The 18,714-nt window shown below is 35.5% G+C and overlaps 1 protein-coding gene across 1 annotated transcript in view; it reads right to left on the bottom strand.

Annotated features, from left to right (window-relative positions):
• Nucleotides 1-18,714, bottom strand: part of LOC103271176 (sperm flagellar protein 2-like) — a gene marked incomplete at both ends in the record, with an annotated part of 166,843 nt that overhangs the window by 19,259 nt on the left and 128,870 nt on the right. The window contains 3 exons of the mRNA XM_008068630.2: nucleotides 1,965-2,112; nucleotides 10,131-10,311; nucleotides 13,818-13,969. Coding sequence (XP_008066821.2) covers nucleotides 1,965-2,112; nucleotides 10,131-10,311; nucleotides 13,818-13,969 — 481 coding nt within the window. The remainder of the gene's footprint in view (nucleotides 1-1,964; nucleotides 2,113-10,130; nucleotides 10,312-13,817; nucleotides 13,970-18,714) is intronic.

Raw genomic sequence — 18,714 nt, 5'->3', positions numbered from 1 at the left:
CAAGAAGATATGACTAAAATGTAGGTGATGGTCAAGAATCTGCAAACTACTTAATTGTATTTTAATTAGAACTTAACTACATCAGTGATTACATGAGAGAATTAGAAAATAAGGATTTTTCAGTACTTATTTAAGAATTTCACATTTCATCAACAAGGGTCCCTGCATAATAAACATTCGTATGCCTAACGCTGAATTATAACCCACATCTTTAAAATAAAAAAATTTAAAAATTAAAAAAAGAATTTACCTGCACAATGAACATTTGTATACTTAATCCTCAATTGTACCCCACATCTTTAAAATAATTTTTTTTAATGAAAAATAAAAATAGACCAGTTGCGGTGGCTTAGCCTGTAATTGCCGCACTTTGTGAGACCGAGGCGAGAGGATTGCCTAAGCCCAGGGGTTCAGGACCAGCCTGGGCAATTTGGTGAGACCTTGTCTCTACAATAAATTAAAAAAAAAAAAAAAGCTGGGCATGATAGCGCGTGCCTATACTTCCAGCTACTTGGAAGGTTGAGGTGAAAGGATCGCCTAAGCCCAGCAGGTGGAGGCTGCAGTGGCCATGAGCATGCCACTGCACTCCAGCCTGGATGACAGAGTGAGAGTCCAACTCAAATAAAAATAAAAATATAAATAAAATTTTTAAAATAAAAATATATTTTTTTAAAAAAGAATTTATCCATAGGATGTGGCAGTGTTATTCTAGTTGCAGGCCCAGGTTACACAATTCTACTCAGTTCAACAAATCTTTCTTGAGGGTCAGACCTCAAAGGGTTCAAATCTTGTGAAGAAGACATAAATGTTAATGAAGAAATTCATGTACAATATGTTCATTGCAATAACAGATGTATGTATAAATCACAGGTAAAAGAGAGATGAATCTCTCTGGATTTCTGTCTTATCATCTGTAAAATTAAGAGATTGGACTCAACCAGCTATTTTATTAAACAGAAGCGTTTCTTTTAAGTGCCGCATATTTCTTTTATTTTTGCCATCTAAGAAGGACTAAGGTAGTGTGCTCTTTATTGAGATACCCCTCTTCCCTTTCCTTTAAGTGCCCCCAAGCCACACTCTCTTCCATCTTTAGTGAATTCCCTTAACCCCCAGTCATCGATGCCTAAAGGTTCTCCATCTAGGAATTGAACCCCTCAAATGGAGTGAGGTGATCTACCCTGTTCTCAAGGCACCTGCACCTCCCTATGAAAGAACAATAATTGGTCAAATGTCTGTCTCTACTGCTAGTCTACAGCACCAATAGGGCAGGGGCCTTAATTGACGTTTTTGTTTTTATTTGTAATTTGCTTTTGTGTCCAGGGCATCCATCTAGAGTGTTTCACAAAGCAGGTGCTAATAAACACATCATGGGCAATCCATGAGTGGAGTGACTTTTGCTTGTGTGCTTCTCATGCTTCCTCCCTAGCCTCAAGTTGCCCCAAAATGAACAATTGGACACATTCAGAGGAGAGTTTTGTGCCAAAGCTATCTCTAAGGTTAATTGAAGGTCTCTTCCAACCCAAGTTTTGTCTCCTATTTGTTTTCCATCATGCTTCTGAGGCTGCGTTTTAGGTATGGGGCCTCTATGGCTGAAGGATTTGTTTAAATTAAGGTACCCTTGAAACTTACACACATACAGATTTAAACTTCTCTTTGTTACTATAGCAAGTGTCAGCCCCTTCGCACAGACTTTTCATGACATAATGGAAGTTCCTTTAATATGTTAATCTTTGCAGCTTATTTTGCCCTGGATACATCTGGCTTTTTGGATAAATAGGTTGGGGCGACTAGTAGGCAATGTGATTTGCTAACTAACACCACAGCTCATAGAAGGCTTACTCTCTAGCCTAAACATAATGAACAGTATTTTAGTGGCTTAGATGCTAATGTTTCTAGTTAAATGCTTTTGTTCTACCAAGAAGAGTTTAAGCATCTAGGGTTCTGGGTGCTAAACCCATACATACCTTTGGGTTTTTTGTTTGCTGTTTTTTTATTGGGTGGTTCCTTTTTTACTTTTTTATTTGCACCCATCTGAGGAGATTTTTCTTTTGAGTCTGCTGGCTGGTTTTCTTTTTCTTCTTCCATGAGTCTCTGATGAATTTCAGCAGCCACCTGGTTGTATAACAGCAATATTTCAGTTAGCGCAACATTTATGAAATATAACAACCATTTGGATTTAGTCATTATTAGATTCTTTTGAAACCTCATGCCACTGTAAACAAGCATGCTCATGTGCACAATCTTTACAAAACACACACTGCAATGTTTATTGAAGCAGAAATCTGACCCTGTTGCAATGTGGGACTTCCCTACAACCATCTGTGTGGTGGCTGGTCACTTTCTCAGCCTTGCCTGCAAAGCATCCTTATGTTTTCTTATTGCCACCTCCAGACAGTGACAACTCCAAGGTTTTGCAAAAATTCCTTTCTTTTTAATCCTATACTCTAGGAATTTAACACCCACTATTCTTCTAAATTCCTGTAACCTCTAGGCTTCCAATCCGGGGCATTTCTCTATATCAATGTTTCTTAACCTTTTATTCATAACTGATCCACTATGGAGTTTTTGTGTGTATAACATTTTCTCCTAAACACAATACTTCCCATGAAATTTTAATACTGTAGAAGTGTATTTGATTTTGTACTGTGTATATATCTAAGTACTAAGCCCAGTTAGACTAGAAGAATAAGTTTTGGTGATCTATTGCACAGCATGGTGACAATAGTAAATAATAATGTGTTGTATATTTTAAAAATGCTAAAAAAGTACAATTTTTCTTAACACAAAAAATGATAAGTAAAGTACTGGATATGTTAATTAGCTTGATTTAATCATTAAACAATGTATACATACATCAAAACATCACATTGTACCTCATAAATGGATACAAGTATTATCGATAAACTAAAATTATATAGATAAGTATACATGCAATATATAAGGCATATTATATATACAAGGGGATCCCCCCAAAACAGAATTATTAAAAATAATTTGGAAGGTGGACTCCTAGTAGTACAGGCTTTCCCTGCTACTAAGTGTTCAAGGAACCCATCAGCATTAATGTACCAGCTAGCATTGTTGTGAGAGGCTGCATTCGGCTTCAGTAACTTTTTTTGGAGATTCTTTCAACACATTTGCCTGTTTAATGATGTGTGATTTATGAATGCATCTGCCCACAATGTGCAGCAAGTTCAGCAGTTTTTAATCAAAACTGCCCTCCCTATTCACCTGATCTCATCTCAAGTGACTTTTTTTGTTCCCCCAATGAAAAATGTTCTCAAAGCAAAACATTTTGCTGATGTGGAAGAGGTGAGACAAACAAACAAAAAACAGAAGCTTTAAACCATCAACACTGTCAACTGTTTTGAGCAGTGGAAAAGGCATCTTGATAGGCATATTGCATCAAATGGAGAGTACTTTGAAGCTGACTGAAGTTTAAAGAATAAATACACAATTTTTTAATAAGTAAATTCCATTTTGGGGGACCCTCGCATGCCTTGTCTTGGGGCTTGTGCTACTGAGGTTGTGCCTGCAGTTAGAAATACTGGGCCTTTTGAGATAAATCCAGCTACCTTGAAGGGGATTTATGAGTATAGCTCTAGGAAATGAGAGCTGAAAAAAGAATCCCAAATGAAGAAACAAAATACACACACACACTTTAGTTGGCAGTAGCAGCATATGGTTGAAAACTTTAAAATCTCAACAAAGCAACTGATAAGGAAACAGGTTCTTGAGGGTTTATTTATTTATTCAACTGATTACTGAGCCCAAGTCTGATATTATTTCTGGGAAGAATGGAGATAAGAAAAAGAAGATTAAAGGAGGTGAATAGAAAGATGAACAAAGCACATTCTCTACCAACAAAAAATCCTACAGTGCTGTGGGTGAGACAAATCACTCAGTTTCTTCCCCAGATTCCTGCTACACATCATACCCCATGGCAGCATGTTACTGTGTTAAGTCTTGTCCCACCCTCTAAATGGGACTTAATGCCCCAGAGTTAAGTCAGTCTTACTTCTTTGTAACCTCCATAGTTTTGAGCACATGTGCTATGCTCAAAGGAGATACCCAGAACATTTTATTAATTGATGGACTTAAAAAAAAAAATGGTTTCCACAGAATGCACCCGCAGCTTCTTCAATATCAACAGAAACTTGGAGGGATACTAAAAGGTTTTAGAGAGCAAGCTGTTTTTGCTTTTTTTTTTTCCAGATGCTCTTTTGATAAACATGAATTTCATACCATATACTGTACTTGCTAGTTCTTGGTAAAGCTGAAAGCAGACTTGTTAACATTTCTCCTAAATTGCAAGTAATTCAGGTTTTAATCGATTCCTGCAAAGCACGATAAGTTAGCAATTTCCTTCAAAATTGGATTTTTCTCCTTGTAAACAACCTTGGGTGATGATGATGATAATTATTATAATTATCTGCATAATTATGCATCATAATTATCTGCATTTTTCTGGTACACTTCCCTCAAAGACCTCTGGGTCTCTATCAAAAATTAACATAATTCACAATTCATTCAGCAATCTAGCTTATAAAGCTGAAGAGAACTTTAGATGTAATGCCTTGACATTGTGGGCGTTAAAAATATGACTTGTTTCTTTGAAATCATTACATACCTACTAATTAGAAACAAGTTTTGCCAAAAATTAACATAGCCTACTAAATGGATACCTCTTGGTAAAACTACCGTATAGTAAAAAGCTAATGTTAAAGTGCTCTCATTTCAATTGCACTAATCTTAGCTAGTACTGTTTGCCTGGCAACAATTTACTGAATTACATCTGTTTCCTTTGGAACTCAAAGTTCCCTTAAGATTATGTGACATCAAAGTCATAAAAGTCTTTTAAAAGCATATAAGAGCAGAATTCAAATATAATATTAGTAAATTAAATATTAACCAGTCTTTATATACTTTATATGAAGTTTTAAAAAATCTACAAGAAAATGGTATAACTTTAAATAAATTTCTTAACATAATAATCAGTTCAAATTTACAGTTTCTGGAACACTTTTTAATACATTAGTTCATCAGATCTTTTCAACCATTCAATAAAGGATAGACAGAATATCTCCAATGTTTCAGATAAGGCATTACAAACGCAGAGGGGTTAAATGATTTTCCTAAAATCACACAGCTTAATCAAGTGTAGCTAGTGTTCTTTGTGCTATATGATCCTCCGCTTCTAAGAGTATAATTTTTTTTTTTCTGAGTTGGAGTCTCACTCTTGTCTCCCAGAATGCAGTGGCATGCTCACGGCAACCATAGCCTCGATCTGCTGGGCTCTGGCGATCTTTCCATCTCAGCCTTCCAAGTAGTGGGAACTAAAGGCACACACTATCACACCTGGCTATTTTTTTTTTTAATTGTAGAGATGAGGTCTCACCAAGTTGCCCAAGCTGGTCTCGAATCCCCAAGCTCAGGCAACCCTCTCACCTCAGCCTCCCAAAGTACTGCGATTACAGGCTAGGCCACTGCACGCGCCCAGCTGAGTATAATATTTTTAAGTGTCACTTCCCCAGGTAATTTTAATGAGATTCATAGACTTATAGTTTATATTTATATAGCTCAATTAACAATAAGAATAATTCACATTTTTTCCTAGAGCTTCTACATCTGATTTTCCACTCTCTGGTGTTTGATACTTGCTGTGGTCTTTGCAGTTATCATCATTGTATCATTGTACTATCATCACCATTAATATTAATATCAGAGAGCTGCAATAGCATCTCAAGACTCTATTGAGAGCTTACTGTTATGTTATTTGTGGGGATTATTCTCAGTGTAGGGCATATAAAAAGTTTTAGAATCTACTTAACTATTCAGGCAAATGACCAGCAAGATGAAAATTACAAAAAAAAAAAAAAAAATCTAGATGCTAAGAGCCAAATAAGTGAGAGAGACAATAACTGCTACAAAAGAAAGAGCATATGATCACAGAAGACTAGTGCTTCAGAAACAGGCAACTAACTGATCAAGAATCAAGGTAGAAACTATTTCTGAAGAATTAAAGAAAGTATAGAACTTAAGCAAATAGAAGGAAGCAGGAATCTCTTTAAGGAGGGAAAAATGGCATCAGTATAGATATTGAAATTGGTAATGTCCAAAGAAAATGCAGCAAGCAATATCCAGTCAGTTTATGAGAGGGTTTGATGAGTTGGTACCAGCCAAGATATGGAGGGCTGAGCTTCTAGGTTCGTATGCTTTTTTAAAAAAAAATCTAATAATTATTTTCTTTTATCTAGATTATTTTGTCCTTTTAAATTTAATGTAGTTATAGATATATTTGGACTATAAACCTACCATCTTTCTATGTCCTTTCTATTTGTACCTCTTTTCCTGAATATTTTTCTATTATCTTTTCTTCTTCTGTATTGAATATTTTATATTATTTCTTTTTTCCCCTATACTAGCTTTGAAGTAATGCACACTAAAACACTTAGTGATGATTCTAGGGATAACACTATGAGTTATTGACTAAATAAGTTAAACTTTGATAAGGATAAAGAAGATTTAAACAATGTTATATGTGTACTATATATATTTAAATATGTGTATAATACATAAAATAAATAAATATATTGAATGTGTGCATATATAAGCTATAAGCTATATATTAAACAACGTATAACATGTAAATTAAGCAATTAAATGACTACATATATTTCAAGGACATTACATAACATTTCCAAGATTGACCATAAAGCAAATCTCAAAAAGTTTTTATGAAAATGTGTTCTCTGATTCAAATACAATCTAGCTAGAAAGTAACATATTACTTTGAAAAAAACATGTTTCTAAAATACTTTAAACTGAATGATAACAAAAACAACTTATCAAAAACTTTGAGAGAAAGCTAAAGTAAGTCACAGAGAAAGTTCTATAGTAGCAAATACATATATTAAAAAAAAAGACTGAAGTTAATGAGCTATGACTCAAGTTAATGAAGGTTTAGGACCTTCTTTAAGGTCCTAAAGAAAGAATGGCAAAATAAACCAAAGAAGACAATAGGAGGAAAAAAATAATATTAAGAAAAAAATCATAGTAAAATGAATTCAATGAAGTTAAAAGTCAGTTCTTTGGAAAGACTGATATAATTGACAAACTTCTAACAAAGTTATAAGGGAAAGGGGAAGAGTATAATCAACAGCAGAATTAGCAAAGGTAACATCAAATAGATACTGTAAATATTAACACAAACATAAAAGCATATTTTAAACAACTTCATGCCAATAAATTTAAACATTTAAATGGAAAAATTCTTAGCAAGCTAAAATTTACCAAATTCAACTCAAGTATCTTCCAAGAGGAAACAACTCAGAAATATCATACGTCTACTAAAGAAAATGAATCCTTGGGCAGTAAGAAGGCAACAAAAACTCTTTCTACAAACTTCCTCTCAGAATTGAGGCCTAGATAGCATCTTAGTGAATGCTACTAAACATTTCAAGAAGAAATAACGATAATTTGTACAAAACTTTCCAAAGAATAGAAAGAAAGAAAACATACCTGGACTCAATTTATGAAGTTAGTATTACCTAGACACTAGAAATTGACAAGAGGGAAAAATTATAGAATTTGCTTACTCATGAACAAAGATTCTAAAACCCTAAACAAATTATTAACAAAACAGCCCAGCAATATGTAAGGAGGATGATGTTTCACTTACAATGTTGAACTTACTTTAGAAATGTGATACAACTTTAACATTAGAAAATTGATCAACATGATTTTTCACATTAACAGAAAATAGAGAAAAATCATGTGATAATATATGCAGAAAAAGGAGTTGATAATATAACTCATTAAAAAAAAATCCCTCATAGTAAACTGGATATGAAAAGGAATGCTCATAAACTGATAAATATTGCCTTAAAAATCCACAGCCAAACATGTTTGTAAACCTTGACAAGCTGATTTGAAAATTAATATGGAAAGGCAAAAAGCCAAGAAAATCCAAAAGTTCTTGACAGATGACAAGGTGGGAAGATTTGCTCATCCAGATAACAAATAACTGGTATGATATTGATGTGGTGTTGACAAACAGAGCAATAGAAGATAGACAGCAATACAATAGACCCACCCATATGTGACCTCTAGAGTAAGACAAAAGTGATAGCATAGTAAAATGGGGAAAGGATTAAGCCTTATCTATGAAAACTAAACTATTATGTATACTATTGTCTACTGATGTTGATGATAGCACATAATAGATATATACACAATAGTTATGTGTGCAAATGGCTATCAGTGGACATGTACAAGCATGTTCATAGCAGTGTATCCATAGTGACACCAACCTGGAAACCCAAATGTTTATCAATAGCAGGCTGGTTAAATAAACTGTGTTGCATTTATATAATGCAGTATAATACAGTAACAAAAAATAAATAACATGGGATGAATCTCACAAAGAATGTTGAACAAAAGAAGACACAAAAAAGACAAAATATATAAAGATATGAACCTACTTATTTATTTAAAGTTCAAAAGTAAGGCAAAGTTTCACTACAGTGTTTAGAAATATAGACTTGGGTAATAAAACTTTTAAGAACATCAAGGAAATAATTCCTAGAAAGGCAAGATGGCGGTCCTCTTTAGAAGGACAAAGAAGGTTGGGATTGGGAAGAGACACAGTAGGACTAGTCAGATGCAGCCCTTGTTCCACTTCTCCCCCTGTAGTGGTGCCATGAGAGTTACTTTAGGTGAGTTTGTTAAGCCATGCAATTATATTTCATGCACTTTCCTTATATGTTTCCAACACTAAAATGTTTATCAAAAGAAGCAAGACAATGAGATGTGTTTATAATCACTTCTGAGAGGAAGAAAAGAAAGAAGTGAGGAGAACAAAAGAAAGAGGGGCAAAGAAAGAAAACATTGAGACTGTTGCATGACAAAGTCAGAGAAAATGAATTCTGGAGGTAGAGAGGCCAAGAAGGGACTTGGACAATGCCCAATCAGAAATTGTGTTTGTATGAGACTTGTGATGCAAACTCTTCTTCTACGTGTGTCACAAAATCTTTTGGAAAGTTGGCACTGCTTTCTGTTTGAATGAAACTCAAAGAAGGCTTGGCACAGAATGGGAATAGAAAACATCTTGGTGGACCCAGACCTGACAGATGAGGGAGCAGTGGACTATCATTTGAGTGAAACTCTGTGTGTGTCTTCCGCATGGTGTGACACTTCTGCTTGGTTTAAAGTTATCTGAATGCTTTTCCTTTCACTTTTGACTTAGATAGAAAAACATATGGACTTTGAAGTAATACAGACCTAGGTTCAAATTTCATTTTGACACTTACGTGCTAGAACTTGAGCAGGTCCTTAGTTTTTCTGAACTTTAATTCTTCAAGGATCCTAGGAAAAATGTCTAGCAGAGTACAAACTAGAGGCCCTAGGCAAGATGTGTGTTTTGTTTGGCCCTGTAGAGTATTTTTAAGAATTTTTATTCTATTTATTACATGTTAAAATCAGTAGTTTTGCAAAAAACAAAATATACGTTTCTGGGCTTTTCTTGAAAAATTGGAAAGTTTGGCCATGCTAAGCCTCAATCTTTTTTTTTTTTTTTTCCTGGCCTCAAGCAATCATTCTGCCTCAGTCTCCCAAGTAGCTGTGGCTGCTGGTACTGCCACCATACCTGGCTGATTCTTTTTTTTAATTTTTTTTTTTTTTAATTTTAAAGATGTGGGGCACAATTCAGGGTTAGATATACAAATGTTCATTATGCAGGTACCCTTGTTAATGAGGTGTGCCCCGGTCTCAGTCTTCAATGGCAAAGTTGGTCAGTGCAGAGCACACGCCCCTGCAGAAAGGGATATGATTTCCACATGCCCCAACCCATCCCTCCCTGCTGTTTTATACTTGACCTGCTTCATTAAAATTCCCCCACTGACCCTTTAGGCCCTATACTTGGAACCTGAGGATTGGCTCAATATTTCTTAATCTCAAATATTTGTTGGCCAAATCATTTCTCTTCATATTTCTTTCTAAAAATAGCTTGAAGGCATAAATTTATACAATGCTTGAGAATATTATATAAATCTTTTATTTATAACATATTACCAACCTTGGTATTTAATGATTGGGTATTATTAAAACAAAATGGAAGAAGCACTGCTTACCATGTGAGAGATTGCTAAAGAAGCCTGCTGCCAGGTGTCCAGGATCAACTTCTCATCTGCCTCAAAGTTTGACTCTATGTTTTCTAATGAGTAATCAATCTTGCCTTTCAGTATTGCTTTTGTTTTTGGTTTGGGTGTAGCTGTTTCTGGAGAAATGGATATTCGAGGAACTAGAGGAATTCTTTGAAAAACAAATGAAAGAAATATAAAAATTTTATTTAACTAAATTCTATTTTTGTGACCATGTTACCTTGTGAATTTTGTTGTCTTGTTTTAACCTCAGTTTTCAAATTTTCTCCAGAAGAATTCTCTTAATGGATAAAAGATTGTACTCAATACTTTTGGTCTAGAAAATCTCGTTAATAAGAGGAAACTCAAAACAAATGACAAGAAAACATAATTTTCAGATTTAATTCTCAGTAATTATAAAGCAGAGAATTAAACAGGTGATTATGAAGAAATATGATTTTGAAATTTGTCCAGGGCATACACTTCCAATGAAGGATAATTGGAAAACCCAACCACAAAAAGGCAAACCCAACAAAACTGGGCATCACTTGTCTAAAGTGACTAGTATCATTTGGCATCCTGAGGTGGACAGTTAAAAGTACAACATGAGTGTCCATGGTCATACAACTCTGTACACATCCAATTTTGTCTGAAAGAAGCACATGACTAATGGAAGGTCTAAGATGGGATTCTGCAGAGTCAGCAGTTTTGTTGGGGCCAATGTAGCCCTCCTGCAGATCTACCCTCTCTTGATTGTGGAAGGGAAGGTGTTCTCTTTGTTTTGTAAAGTGCTGTAGGAACACAGAGTTCCACTTTCCCTCCCTCTTCCCCTATTTTCACTCTTGTAGTCATTTTAGAGCTCCCCTGGGAATATCCTGTCCTTGAAGGATCTCAGGATCTAAAAAGTTAACAGAAGCAGGGAGACATCTGTAAGATAGAATGCTTCTTGTGACTGGGATCCACCTTTGGTGACAGGAGTGTAAACGGCTCTCAGCTTGGGGAAGGAGGAGAAAGTAGCTCCAGGGATGCCTTTGTTGAAACTTGGGAAGAGTCAGGATCCATCATAAGAAAAAGCACTTGGTTTCATAGACTCAAGTTGCTGGGAAACAGAGCAGTGATTCAGAAAGATGATTGTGATCTCCAGCAAACAGCTAGCTTGGTCTTGTTTTGAAGCATCAGACAAGGTTTCTTGAACTTTGCACTCTGATTCTTATAGTGTTTGAAATCTCACAGTGTGCCGTGCCTGAAAAGGCAATGTATTAAGGATCCACTACCCACCTACCCACAAATTAAATTATATATTAATAATCAAATAAGCCTAAATCATTGTCACTCCAGTTCAACTGATTCATGTGTTCAATACATTAAGGTAAAGCTTATGTGATCATCTCTAGGTGTTAATACGGTACAATAAGTATTTTCCAATATCTTGCTTTAGAGGGCAGCAGTGTTGCTATATCACCTAGGAAAAGAATTTGGATTTAAAATTCTTTACTAGAAAAAGCTCTGGTCTAGGCAGCTCTAGTAATTATATTCTAGTCACTACTGGTAGATATGAACTTGAGCATGTAATTTGACTTTTTGAGGTTCAGGCTCTCTTGAAATAATGCAAATATCATAAAACTACTATTATTATAACTAATTATTCATTATCAACTAATTATAAGCTATTATTATAAATAATATTACTATACTATTACTATTAATGTTATAAGGTTGTTGGAAGGAATAAAGTAGAAAAACTATATGAAAATTCTTAATACTGCGCTTGTTTCCCTATATATGTTACAGAAAATGTGGCTGATTGGTTGATATATTGATCGACTGATAGTTCCAGGAGTTAGTCACAGAAGTGATTTGAAGTTGAGATTGGTGCAGAAGTGTTTTGCAGAAAATACAAACAGTCTGTTCTTTTGTCAGTTTCATTCTACCAGCCAACTTTAATAGCTTCCCCATTGTGCCTGACTGCCTATTCTGTGCTAAGAACAGAATGCACTGCCCCTCTAGACATTGCAGCTTGGCCTCCTTTGATGGTTCTAATGGCTCATATTGCCTTTGAAATTGTTTATTGTTTTTAATCTTCAGAGTTATCTTTCAGTAGCTTGCTGAACATTTCTCTTATATTTGTATCAAGAAGAGGGGACACGCTTTTCCTCTTGTGTGTTTTTGTGTGCACATGGGCCTGACAGGGATGAGGTGGCATTAGATGGAAGAAGCCTAGGAAGAGAAGAAAAGGACCTTAGATCACTGCATATCATGTTCAGGCCATCTCAAATCCTTTTTGGAACAAGGGAGAGTAAAAGAAACAGGGAACATGCAATACTCAGAATTAAAATATTGCATGTAGGTAGTAGTCACCATTTATTGAGAATTACTGGGATTCAATTTCAAGTCTTCTGATTCCACAACATTACCAAAATCTTTGTAGATTTTTTTCTGTGATCCTCACAATGACCCTACTTTATAGATAAAGAGACCAAGGCTTAAGAAAGTTGAAGTGACTTGACCAGACAAATGCATTGTCCATTTATTTACATACAGCAATTGAGTGACAGACCCAGGATTCAAAGTAGATGTCTGACTTTAAAATATATTCACTACTCTACATTTAATTTGTGCAGCTCCTGGCACTTGTGCTGACTGAGCAAGCTTGTAAAAACAGAACACTGCTTTCAATATAAAATACGTAGTTCATCTCCTTGGGAATTTTAATTTAACATTAATTATTTGTATATTATTTTTAAAATCTAACTTCCTTTCCCCTTCATGTCTGATATCATATTAATTTTCTGTTTCTTATGACCTGCTTACTTGTTGTGAGAAAAAAGTTTTAATTCTTCATTATATTATATTAATTTATTTTTAATTAAAATTTAATTTTTAAGGACTTTGAATTTTATTTTTTTATTATCTTCATTTATTTTAATTCTTACTTTTAACTCTTTTTTGAATGTTTTATAGTTGGAAACCCCATCACAGGAATTATTACCACTCCTAGTTTCTCAAGGTTTGGGATCCTGCTCTTTTCTTGATACTACCTATTGGATCAATAGAAACAATGACTTACAGACTTTTATATTATACAAAATTTGCTTGTCTGAAAATATAATTTTTCTTTTACCCTACCACCAAGTTTAATTTTTTTGCTGGCAAAATGTGATGTTAGACTACTATTAAGTCTTTTAGGTAGTCTCATGAGGTGATAATTACATACTACTGAGTATTTACTGCTTCCCAGTTTCCTTATTTCCAAAAAAAAAGGGGGGGGTTCAGAACCCTTTACTTTCATTTATACAATGTAACACACACACACACACAAGTTCTAGGGTCCTTTCATAATTTCTCACGAGAAACCTTGGGGCCAAACGTAGTTCAGAATTCAGAATTTATATATACCACGTATTCTTGAATACCTCCAGCATAGTCTACAAAAGAACTCCACAATAAAATGCATTATATCTCTTCAGTAAAATGAGAAAATATTCCCTATATGTGGGATAAATAATGTTTATTAATAGTCTTAAGTCAATGACATACTGAAATTAGAAAAAAAGTGTTCAATTTTTGGATTTTGGATATGCAGATAAAAGAACATGATTTTTATTAGTGGCAGTTGATTTAAAATCATAAAATTTTATGTTCAATATAATTACAGTGTGAAATGATAGTCTGACATACCTAAGTTGGTTTTCTGAAATGTCTTTACTATCCATTTGGGCCAATGGGATTCGAGTAAATTTCTTATTGTCTTCTGTTGGGATTTTGCCTTCCAGTCCCCTGTAATAATCTTGAAGGAGTCTCTTTGTATCTTGAAAACGGTTCACTTCTGCCTTTAATAACAAATGTAATATCCAAGAAAGAACAAGATAATTTGTAAATATTTCCCATGGAAGACTGTAAGCACTATTTTTTAAACATTTAGGTTGAAAATAACTTTTGGAAATTAAAAAAGATTTTCATAACAATTACAAACAACTAGTGACTTTGCACTCTCTTATTGAGCACAATTCCAGTTAACAAAATGACATATCAATGCCTGTTGCTATTGTGACAAAGGATACAGTATGTGTGATGTCTGAAGTAGTGCAAGTTATTCATTATGATATTAGAAATTCTTCCTGTGGCCTAGATTCAACCAATACAGTAATAAACATTTGAGTGTCTTCTTTGCCATAGATAGCATGTTAGTTTATTTGAGAGACACCAAAAACACTACACATACAAATACAAAATGCAAATACAGAGAAAACAAGACTAGATTCTGGTCCTCTATGGCAATTTAAACTAGTTGTGGAGAAATGACCGTGGTAACATAAAGTGATAATGAAGTTCTCTTTCCACAGTTTCCTGTCTTGCTCAACATGTACAGAGGGAGATAATTCCTCCAGTGCTCAGAAGTAAACCCTTTTGCTGTTGCCTGTAAGTACCTTGTGGGAAATGGAGAAGGACAGAAGAGTAGCAAAGTGAGCATCAATTATTCATATGTCATGACTCCCAGTCAGCACAAGTCATTTCCCTTTGTGGTCTGCATGCACTGAAATGCGCATGTGAGATTCTGCATAGTACCAACACCACAAATGTGGAACGTGAGTTTTCCAACCCATTCTCCCATTAGGTATAAGATCCAAGAGTGGATATTTGTGCAAGTTCTCTTCAGTAGCATAAACACGACCTCCAGACTTTGCTTTAGTTAGTGGGGCTGCTTAAACCAGTATCAGAGGGCCTAAATATTGAAGCCCTTATGTATTCTGTGATATCTAGTTAATTACAGAAAGCATCTTTAAAAAATAATAAAACTGACGTAGTGTTCAAAGTCTTTAGCTAAACCTAAAACAAGGATGTTCATGAAGGGATCCCTACATTTGCCAAAAAATTATGTTGTCACTTATTTCATAAAACATCAAGAAAGTCTTTTACTACCATATTTACAGTTTGGAACAAACAAAAATCTGCTTTTGCAGTGCAGTCAAAATAAAACACAAAGAATTTCAATAAGTTTGTTTTAGATATAGACACAGGTAAGCTGAATTGTTTCTGAAAAGTTATCCTCTGCATTACTAAACTCTTCAAGTGAAAAAACTAAAAGAGAAAAAAACTCATTTGGTTATCTTGAATCTATGTTAAAAAATAAAATGACCATTTACATAATATTTTAAAATATAGAGAATGTTTTAAGTAATCTCCTTGGATTTTAGGCATAAATATATATGAAAGTACTTTTTAAAACTAGCACTTTGAATTGACAGAAAAACTAAACATTTTTCTTGTTCCTTGCAAAGAAACTAAATTAAGTTTTTAAATATTCATGTATGAACTAATCTCATGGTTTGCCAATAAATATTTACACCTGTCGTGCTTAGGTTTGGTATAACAGTAGAGAGAAAATGAATCTTGCAAATTATACTCATGAAAACTTGCACAGTATCACAGTTAAAATAAATAGGATGTGAATATAAACTGAATTTTACAAATTGGACATCGACAAATAACTTTGAAGAATTAAAGGAAAGTTTGGAGAGGTTATAAAAAATTAATAGGCATTAAACCATAGCATTATACTATTTGGTAAATAAATTTAGAAATCAGGAAAGTATCTCCTCCTTAGATAACCGAACTCTTCAATAATGATTAGATTTAGTAAAGCCTATTTAATACAACTGGTATTTGGGACAGTGCTAGTATTTGTGCCTTAGGCTGCCTTATTATCATGATTACTTTAACATAAAAGATTAATTTATTTTAAGAGACATAATTTCACTAACTGAATCTAAATGAGGTATCATATTATATCCAATATTTCTATAAAGGCAGAATTAACTTAAAATTTTTCACATTTATGCTAACTAGTAAATAAAGCTTTAAGGTTTTTCTTAATTATGATATAATCTTAGATTTGAAAGGAATCATAGAAATCATCTAGAATAGCATTTTCTAAAATATATTTTGTAGAAAATTTGTCCTATGGGCTGTTAATTTAGTAGCTTATTGGGAATGAAAGAAATAAAAATTTTCCAATGCAAAATAATTTTAAAAATGTTGGATTAACTACCAAAAGGATTTATTTACTGCAGAGATCTTGATGTCTAAATATCTCAATATGCTTGTCAATCTCCCAGGGATAGGAAAGGGTAGAGTATGTGCACTTCCCAAGGTCATTTTGATCACAGAGTTCTTATTTTGTGAAACATCTTGTAGGACTTGTATTCCATGGAACCTACTTTGCTACAGACTCTTGAAGACTTCCTCTAGAGTACTCTTCCCCCAGTCCTCCATAAACATGTGCAACCTTCTGCATTTGAGCTTCCTGAACAAAAAGCTCATTGTCTCATAAGTCTGTTATTTGATGGGCAGTTCTAATCATTACGATTTTTCTTCATATATTGAACTGAAACCTACTCTCCTGTAATTTCCACCTTTCGTTTTTATAGGATCCTATTGATTAGTGCAGAATAAGACTGTCTTTGGTTCTATATGGCAAGCTTTCAACTATTTGAACAATAAAGCAGTGGTTAGGAGTACAATAGTCCCCACTTATTCATGGGGGAAATGTTCCAAGACTCCCCATGGATGCTGGAAACTTCAGATTGTCTTGAGTCCTGTACATACTATATTTTTGTTTTTGTTTTTGTTTTTGTTTTTTTGAGTTGGAGTTTCACTCTGTCACCCAGGCTGGAGGGTAGTGTCACGCTCACAGCCATCACAGTCTCGACCTGCTGGGCTCAGGCGATCCTTCCACCTCAGCCTTCTAAGTAGCTGGAACTATAGGCATGCACAACCATGCCCGGCTAATTTTTTGGTTTATTGTAGAGACGAGGTCTCACCAAGTTGCCCAGGCTAGTCTCAAAACCGTGGGCTTAGGCAGTCCTTTCACCTCACCTAGACTTCCCAGAGTGCTGGGGTTATAGGTGTGAGCCACCACACCCTGCCTTATACTATGTTTTATTTGTTTGTTTGTTTTGACTCAGAGTCTCACTCTGTTGTCCAAGCTGGAGCTCAGTAGCAAACTCATGGCCACTGCAGCCTTGACCTGCTGGGCTCAGGTAATCCTTCCCTCTCAGCCTTCCAAGTGGCTGGAACTACAGGCATGCGTCACCATGCTCAGCTCATTTTTTCTTGATTTATTGTAGAGAAGAGGTCTCGCCAAGTTGCCCAGGCTAGTCTTGAACCCATGGGCTCAAGCAATCCTCTCAACTCGGCCTCCCAAAGTGCTGGGATTATAGGTGTGAACCACCACGCCCGGCCTTGTTTTTTAATCTGATAACCAAGTTGGCTACTAAGTGACTAATGGGTGGGCTGTGTATACAGTGTGGATACACTGAAGAAAGGCATGATTCACAACCTGAGAGAGTCAGACCGAGGCAGGGAGGGATTCCATTACTCATAGTGGAGCAGAATTTAACATGTATGAATTGTTTATTTTCTGTTTAATATTTTCAGACTGTGGTTAATTGCAGTTAACCACAGAGGAGGATAAACCCACAGATGGTAGGGATGCGCTACTGGACTGGCTTTGGAATCAGATGGGCAAATTCTTTCACCTGTTTGCCTCAGTTTCCTTATCTGTGAAATAAGGATAATAGAACTTACAGCATAGGGTTGTTGTGTAGGTTTAATGTATTCTTTTTTTTTTGAGTTGGAGTCTCACTCTGTCACCCAGACTGGAGTGCAGTGGCCGCTCCCGGCCACCGCAGCCTCGACCTGCTGGGCTCTGGCAATCCTTCCACCTCAGCCTTCCAAGTAGCTGGAACTACAGGCGCGCACTACCACACCTGCCTCATTTTGATTTATTGTGGAGATGAGGTCTCGCCAAGTTGCCCAGGTGGGTCTCGAACCTGCGGGCTCAGGCAATCCACTCACCTCAGCCTCCCAAAGTCACGGGATTACAGGCTGAGCCACCGAGCCCGGCGGTTTAATGTATTCTATATGAAAGTCTGTAGATTGGTTCATGCTACGTACATAGTACGAACTTAATAAATGTTAGCTTCTATTTACTATCCTTTCCTTTATCTCCTTTACTCCTAGATGTTGGTTTGGTATCTCAGGATGAGAGCTTTACATTTAAGTGTTGCTGAACTATTAAGTGTCATACCATTTCCAAAAGAGTCATGTATTGCTCACAATCAAGAATGATTCACAAAAATCCTTTATTCCCTGTGCCTTCTTTATTGGATTTCAGTTATTTCTGCCATAACCTTTTTTTTTTTTTTTTTTTTTGAGTTGGAGTCTCACTCCATTGCCCAGACTGTAGTGCAGTGTCATGCTCTAGGCCACTGCAGCCTCAACTTGCTGGGCTCCGGCGATGCTTCCACCTCAGCCTTCCAAGTAGCTGGAACTAAAGGTGCGTACTACCATGCCCGGCTAGTTTTTGATATATTGTAGAGATGAGGTCTCATCAAATTGCCCAGGCGTATCTCAAACCCACGGGCTCAGGCAATCCACTCGCCTCGGCCTCCCAAAATACTGGAATTACAAGCTACCATAAACTTTTGACACACCTGTTCACAATATTCTATCTCTACTTGCTCAAACCCATATCCATGTGGCGTGGGTTACACACATGATTAAAGTGAGATCT

The sequence above is a fragment of the Carlito syrichta genome, unplaced genomic scaffold (assembly GCF_000164805.1).
Source record: "Carlito syrichta isolate Samal-C Ts95f unplaced genomic scaffold, Tarsius_syrichta-2.0.1 Scaffold311369, whole genome shotgun sequence".
Lineage (NCBI taxonomy): Eukaryota > Metazoa > Chordata > Mammalia > Primates > Tarsiidae > Carlito > Carlito syrichta.
Note: the sequence above shows the minus strand (reverse complement) of the source record. Positions and strands in the feature narration are given on the sequence as shown.